Raw genomic sequence first — 7,926 nt, 5'->3', positions numbered from 1 at the left:
GTCAGTCTAAGAGTGATCTCATCCAATGTCCTTGTCATTCTAAGAGTGATCGCAGCCAAGGCCCAAGGCACTTTAAGAGTGATCTCAGCCTAGGCCCAATCCTCTATAAGAATGATCTCAGCCAAGGTCCAATTCTCTTTAAGTGTGATCTCAGTCAGGGCCCAAGTCACTCTAAGAGTGATCTCAGCCAAGGCCAAAGTCAATCCAAGAGTGATCTCTGCCTAGGCCCAAGTTCTTTTAAGAGCAATCCCAGCCTAGGCCCAAGGCACTCTAAGCGTGATCTCAGCCACGGCCAAAGTCACTCTAAGAGTGATCACAGCCTAAGCCCCATTCTCTCTACGAGTGATCTCAGTCTAGGCCAAAGTAAATCTAAGAGTGATCTCAGCCTAGGCCCAATTCTCTCTAAGACCGATCTCAATCAAGGCCCAAGTCACTCTAAGAGTGATATTAGCCAAGGCCCTAATCACTCTAAGAGTGATCTCAGCCATGGCCAAAGTCACTCTAAGAGTGATTATCAGCCAAGGCCCTAATCAATCTAAGAATGATCTCAGCCAAGGCCCTAATCACTCTGAGAGTGATCTCAGCCAAGGCCCTAATCACTCTAAGAGTGATCTCAGCCATGGCCCAAGTCACTCTAAGAATGTTCTCAGCCAAGGCCCAAATCACTCTAAGAGTGATCTCAGCCATGGCCCAAGTCACTCTAAGAGTGATCTCAGCCTAGGCTCGATTCTCTCTAAGAGTGATTATCAGCCAAGGCCCAAGTCACTCAAAGAATGATCTCAGCCAAGGCCCTAATCACTCTGAGAGTGATCTCAGCCAAGGCTCATGTCATTCTAAGAGTGATCTCAGCCAAGCCCCGAGTCACTCTAAGAGTGATCTCAGCCTAGGCCCAAGTCACTCTTAAAGTGATCTCAGCAAAGGCCCAAGTCACTCTTAAAGTGATCTCAGCAAAGGCCCAAGTCACTCTTAAAGTGATCTCAGCAAAGGCCCAAGTCACTCTTAAAGTGATCTCAGCAAAGGCCCTAATCACTCTGAGAGTGATCTCAGCCAAGGCCCTAATCACTCTAAGAGTGATCTCAGCCATGGCCCAAGTCACTTTAAGAGTGATTATCAGCCAAGGCCCTAATCACTCTAAGAGTGATCTCAGCCAAGGCCCTAACCACTCTAAGAGTGACCTCAGCCAAGGCCCTAATCACTCTAAGAATGATCTCGGCCAAGGCCCTAATCACTCTGAGAGTGATCTCAGCCAAGGCCCTTATCACTCTAAGACTGATCTCATTAGGCCCAAGTCACTCTAAGAGTGATCTCAGCCATGGCCCAAGTCACTCTAAGAGTGATCTCAGCCATGGCCCAAGTCACTCTAAGAGTGATTATCAGCCAAGGCCCAAGTCACTCTAAGAATGTTCTCAGCCAAGGCCCAAATCACTCTAAGAGTGATCTCAGCCATGGCCCAAGTCACTCTAAGAGTGATCTCAGCTTAGGCCCAATTCTCTCTAAGAGTGATTATCAGCCAAGGCCCAAGTCACTCAAAGAATGATCTCAGCCAAGGCCCTAATCACTCTGAGAGTGATCTCAGCCAAGGCTCATGTCATTCTAAGAGTGATCTCAGCCAAGCCCCGAGTCACTCTAAGAGTGATCTCAGCCTAGGCCCAAGTCACTCTTAAAGTGATCTCAGCAAAGGCCCAAGTCACTCTTAAAGTGATCTCAGCAAAGGCCCAAGTCACTCCGATTTGACCCGGGGATTGAGTCGGGTCTCTAACACCGGAATTCCAACGGTGCAGTGTTAATGTGGAAACAGTATCTCAACGGCTAATACTGAAAAAACAAAACAACTATTGGCTTTGTCCATATTGTCTCAAATTTTCAATAAGTATCAGTTTGTTAGTTTGTTTGTTGTTTTACGCCGCACTCAGCATTATTCCAGCGATATGACGGATGTCTGTATATATTCAAGTTTGGACAAGACAATCTCGTGATTGACTTCATGAGCATCGATCCACGCAATTGGGATACGATGACATGCAATCAACCACGCCAGCGAGCCTGAGCACCCGATTCCGTTAGTCGCCTCTTACGACAAGCATAGTCGCCTTTAACGGCAAGCATGGGTTGCTGAAGACCTATTCTACCCCGGAATCTTCACAGGTCAACTTGCTAGCTACTTCGAACGAGAAGGATTTGCATGATATTCGTACTGAGGAGCTGTCAAATGACTGTATTATGGTCCCGGGGCCTTTTACTGGAATACACTGACTCTGACTCATTGGTTTCCAATAAGTCAGTGGATAATATTTCCCTTGTGATTTGGCATTAATTGTTCAGGCCAAGTTTTCAACATAACATCAATAATGATATGACCATATCGAAACCATTCTCACATCCATACCCGTCTTCCCTTCAGATAAAGAAACGTCGCTTAACGATCATGGATTTGCTACTTACCATCAGTAAAGCAAATCAATAACTATGAGAACAGCCACGGCGAAACGAGTGTTCCAATACACTAATAAGAATTTCTAGTCTCATTGATTGTATTGAGACCTCAGGCAGCCGACGTTGACATTGCGCGACATGTCCATCCAATTTCATTGTGCGTCTACCGTGAATGTCAATATTGTTTTAAGTTTTGCCGGAGAGAGATGCATGGGAAAGAATCATCTGGAAAGCTGTTTTAAAACAGTTTGAGGTTCTTTAGACGTGTGGCGTACACTTCAGACCAACACGTAAGGACGAATCAAACAGGACGTTCATTTGAATAAGACCAACGCTGAAACCTTTCTACCAGTAGATGTCGTGAGGTAGAAAACCCAATTTGGGAGTTCGCAGTAGTCGTTGGCTAATATGTCACTCGCAGAAAACGGACTCCGTCAATGTGCAGAATCAATTTTTGTGTGTTGAAGTTCCCATGGACAAACTACTAGAACCATACGACAATCGTCGATGGCACCAAGGAACCAGGCTATGGTTGAAGATCTTCGAGGGATAACGAGATACAATTTGACACTCGTTACTAATAAACCGATACACGTGTGGCGCACCACAGACACCCTCTTCAAAGAATCTTTGTTGTCTTAGGCGGATCTGTGAGAAACTTACGCTATCAGCGTTTTCATTTTTTTTCAGTGTCTGTTCACACATCAATACTACACAAAATTCAAAGAAGCATCTGTCAATAAATGGGAGTGTGCAAGTTAACAGCCTAATCTCGACATCAGACAGGATCATGTAGCTTCAACATAAGTTTTTGTAAGAGATACGTGAGGCGTTCGAGTGGAAAGTTTGATTGTGTTTAGTGAGTATCATAGACAACCCTTTCTGAAGTGCATTATTATCCACATTCGTCTCTGGATCTGGTGTCATTTCGTCATATTCACAACAAAGACATGGAAGGCATTTTAAAAATATTTACCAGTTTGGTTTTTACCAACTTCATGCCAAAGGATCTGCCAACCCCTCTCGTCGTTCCGAGTAAAATATTCTGCGCCAAGGAGTGTGTCAAGGTCCCTAACTGTCAGTCTTTCTTTTACGATAACACTCAAAAAAGAAAACTCTGCTATCACCGATCAGACGTTTTAACGAGTACAACGGGACTCAGCCCTCAAGATAATGTTGGTTATTACCAGGTACACAAAGGTGAGAGATTACAATTATGTGCATGTAACATTAATCCCTAATCATTGTATGTCGTTTCGTCCGTCCATTTCACTACTGTATAAACTTGGAAAACTAAACTCGCATCCGTGTAATTTTTATAATACCAATTTTATGAAACAAGTGAATAGTTCCGCTCGTCAGGACTATTCACAAGTTTCACAGAATTAGTATTACACGGGAGCGAGTTAAGTATCTTATTTATTACCTGCCGTTTAAAATAAATTTAAATTTCACTGTCGTATGTAAATATGCGGATTTATAAACTAACCACAGCAAAATCCAATTGAGTTCATCAGAATAATACTTTAGGACACGTATTTTTTTATGCCATACAACCATCTAACTTCAGAATTCAGGGGTCCGTCCGACAAAGCTGTCGCAGCGCTAAGGTCATCGCATCTCCCACACATTACATAGACTTACGACTGTCGTTGCGCTACGATCGCTTTGTGGAACGGTGTCTCTCATAACAATGTTTACAAAAACGTCCCACTATATCCTGTGTCATAATTTGGAAAAAATATTGCGAGATACACCGGGGAAACAATGCCATGTGACGTCAGCCTAGCAACAGGGTTGCTGGGGGTCATCTATACGCAACGTCATTAAATTTGGCCCAGGGGTGTTGAGGGTTTTCAATATTTGTTTGTGATACTTGTACATAAGCACGCGTTCATGTGTCACACACTGTAATACCAGCATATTGTTATTAAACAGTGGTATTTTCAAGGGGAGAGTGACCGCCTCCGTGGTCTAGTGGTAGAGCGTCCGCCCGGAGAGCGGAAGGTCCGGGGTTCGATCCCCGACCGCGTCATACCAAAAGACGTTAAAAGATGGTACTTGTTGTTACCTTGTCTGGCGTTCGGCATTAAGGGGCTAAAACAAGGACTGGTCGGCTCGGAGTCAGCATACTGTGTCTGAGTTGGGTATTCATGTCAAACTACGGCATGGTACCTCAGTGAGTTAGCACTATAAATCGGCATCAGTCCGGACTAGTACAAGCAGCCACACAAACACACACACACACGTACATGCACGTCGCTATATACACTAAAAACACGAAAACGTCGTTTTTTTCCGTATATGGTCATTGGACGGAAAAACGACGTTATTTGGACTCTTTCAAACCATCGTTTTTCCGTCCAAATAACGTCGTTATTTGACATCGGAATTTACTTGGCGAGAACGATATCATCAAGCTCCTCCCTTTCTTGATTGACATTGTCAATCAAGAAACAGCGTCTACCGGTATTCCTACTTCTCAGATTTCATTAGTCAGTTCTCGCGTGTTAGATTACAGGCCCGAGTTTGACGCTGTACACGAAGCGCTTAGCGGAAGTACTGAAATCAGTCGCTCTGCGCATGTGGATTGCTAAATGCCTTGTCCAAATTTTCCGTTCTGTGCATGCGCGATTTCGCGTATTGTTTCCACTACGTCACCACTATTTGACAATGATTCATAAACACAGTCTCGTTATAAGTTCGGAATCGTACAATGTCGCTTTAATTTATGGCACGTACTTGATCGGCACGCGTTTCCCATTAACCAATACAATGATAACGGTAATAATTTTAGTCAAAATAATTAGGAAAGCGCAAGGCTCGAGCTCAGGAACGTCTGAGTATAGGAAAAGGATTATGCTTTCGAAAGTTATATAATCGTCAAATACGCAAACGAATATCAACCGGCTTTTAAAACTTATTTTTGTAGAAGGTGATATTTGTGTATATTACCAGATATTATATGCATATACATTTTTCCGATATTGCTTATTTTAATGTTTATTAATAGTTTTAAGGTTCGTCCGCCTAATTGACGGGATTCCACTTTCTCATTTGTACATGACACTTAAGCACTGTCCTGTTACTGTAAACAGATTAGTTTCAAATTCCAAACTGGTGATGTCTATTCAGACTAATGCTTAGTCTCTAAAACTGTATAGTTTTGAAAGAAACAAGTAACTCCATTTAAATTGAAGAGGAGCCCCAGTTACAAGGGAGATTCCGAGATGAACTTATTTTATGGATATCTAAGCTGCCACCCAAACCGATCCAAACGGGACCCGAAAGCTTATTGTATGGTATATAGTCACATGGAAGTGCACCAGAAATATACATTGTGTTCCGGACGATTGTGTTCTTTCATTTACTTTTAAGTCAGGAAAAAAGACTTAAAAGGAGAGTTGTTGAATTTAATTATTAGATGTTGTCTATACACTAATCTGGACGTACTACTCATTGTTCTATTTATGTCATCCTATATATATATATCAGATATACATTAACGCATGTTACCGTTCTTAAGTCATACGCTCATATAACCTTATATTGTTCATAGTATCAAAGTTTAATCAACAATATCAAGAGCAGCAATTTAAACTACTGAAACACCCAAACACAAGCCTGTTATCAAGCGCTAGTGCAGACGCGATGCATCGAAAAAACTGTATCGTGATGTCTTCAGAAATAAAATTTCTTGCAACATTTATACTACCAGATAGTAAGCCTAACTCTTACTCACCGGTGGAACGTAGACAATTTTCGCTAATACAGATATCACGTATTTGAATGTTAATACTAAAGACAAACACTCATTATTTTTGCAGTGACGATATAACACTTATACACGTTTATTGGTGACTTTCATCAGTTTTGCTAGTATTCATTTTAATAACTTTGTTTTCACATATACAAGTAGCAATACCCGAATAGCCTGTCATACATGCATATGGGGCAGTTTTCAATCTTGTACTGACTTACTCTGATGTTCCTGAGCGAAGCTTATTGGCTTGGGTTTTATACCCCGTTTTTCTGGTAATCCTATTATTACTTCATTTTTATCTAATGACACCGTGTTCTCTGGATCACGGCTCCATGACTTTCCATAACAATTAAGATGAACATTCAGATCAAGTACATGAATGAGTTTGTTTTGGCGCCACAGTCAATCAAAGACCAATGCTGTGCGGTTTGATTACACACTTCTACCAGGTCGAATATCGTGGATCTTTATTTTCTACCTAAGGAGAATCATAGTTCATACGCTAATCCAACTACGAAAACCGTCCCGCTCAAGATGACCTTACTTGTTGTTAAATCCATCATCTATAACCCCTCCCACACTCTCACCCCCATGCCCCCCCCCCCCCCCCCCCCCCCCCTCACACAAACATACACATACACGCACGCACGCACGCACGCACGCACGCACACACACACACACAACGCTGATAGCCTCTGGTCAACACCGCGGCGCTACTACAGAATGTTCGTCCAACTCTGAGGGGACATTCTCAGTATCTTCAAACGCGCTGAAATGTTTTCGCCTTGCATCCAAGATTGTGAACAAGTGAAATCGTATGATATTTGGCTATTTTAGGTCGATATGTCGTTTTGGATTACCCAATAAAGTCAATTCATGGTTACACGGTTGTGAAGAAGCTTTATAACACTTATTCATCTCCATCTCCAATAGAGCTACTCGTACTTACATAAAGTTGTAGTTATTATGTCACTGTTTTATTTCTTTAAAAATATATTACGTGTTCACTAATAACAATTGAGATGAACATTCAATTTCCGGTACAAGTAAATGAATAAGTGTGTTTTACGCTACAATCAGTCAAAGACTAAAGTTGTCCGGTTTGATGACACACAATCTACCAGGTACCACATTACGTTCACCCGATCCCCATTTAAGTATCCTCTGTGTGGATATTCCTGCCGAAAAGCCCCCTTGTACATGTACCCGGGAATCTCATTGATACATTCATGCGCGGCATTCCCTACCTTGAGAAGATCATAGATAACACGCTTATCCAACTCGAACTACCATCCCGCTCGAGATGAATGTTTTATGTAATATCCAACAGACCCCCCCCCCCCCCCCCCCCCCCCCCCCCCGCAACACACACACACGTGCATGCTCATCGCTATAAAAGTGCAATAATCGTGGACGCGACGTTAAACCCCATTTCACCTCACCTCACCTCACTGTGCAATTTGAAATTGCGACCACCATGTTCCAATCGTCTCAGTGATCGAACGATTGGGAAGTAATTGTAACTTGTGTAAACTGCCCGGCAAAAGTAAGTATACGCCCATGTTTGATGGGGGTTAAAAATGAAACAAACATGAAATGGTTATGCGAAGGAGATATATTTGCTTCGGGTATCTTAGGCGATACTACATGCATCATATCAATGAGTGTCTCACAACAGGTGACGTGCATATGACGTCTTAAGGAACACGGGGTCGCAATTTCACTTTACA

At 42.5% G+C, this 7,926-nt stretch overlaps 1 protein-coding gene across 1 annotated transcript in view; it reads left to right on the top strand.

Annotated features, from left to right (window-relative positions):
• The first annotated feature begins 2,553 nt into the window (after nucleotides 1-2,553).
• The window catches only part of LOC124131087 (coadhesin-like), a 44,072-nt gene continuing 38,699 nt past the window's right edge, over nucleotides 2,554-7,926 (top strand). The window contains exon 1 of the mRNA XM_048389614.1: nucleotides 2,554-3,633. Within this exon, the coding sequence (XP_048245571.1) occupies nucleotides 3,384-3,633 (250 nt within the window). The 5' untranslated portion in view covers nucleotides 2,554-3,383. The remainder of the gene's footprint in view (nucleotides 3,634-7,926) is intronic.

Source organism: Haliotis rufescens, unplaced genomic scaffold (genome assembly GCF_023055435.1).
Source record: "Haliotis rufescens isolate VD_foot unplaced genomic scaffold, xgHalRufe1.0.p SCAF_10, whole genome shotgun sequence".
In the NCBI taxonomy this organism is placed as follows: Eukaryota; Metazoa; Mollusca; class Gastropoda; order Lepetellida; family Haliotidae; genus Haliotis; species Haliotis rufescens.
The sequence above is the reverse complement of the archived record's forward strand: the minus strand, read 5'-3'. Positions and strand labels throughout refer to the sequence as shown.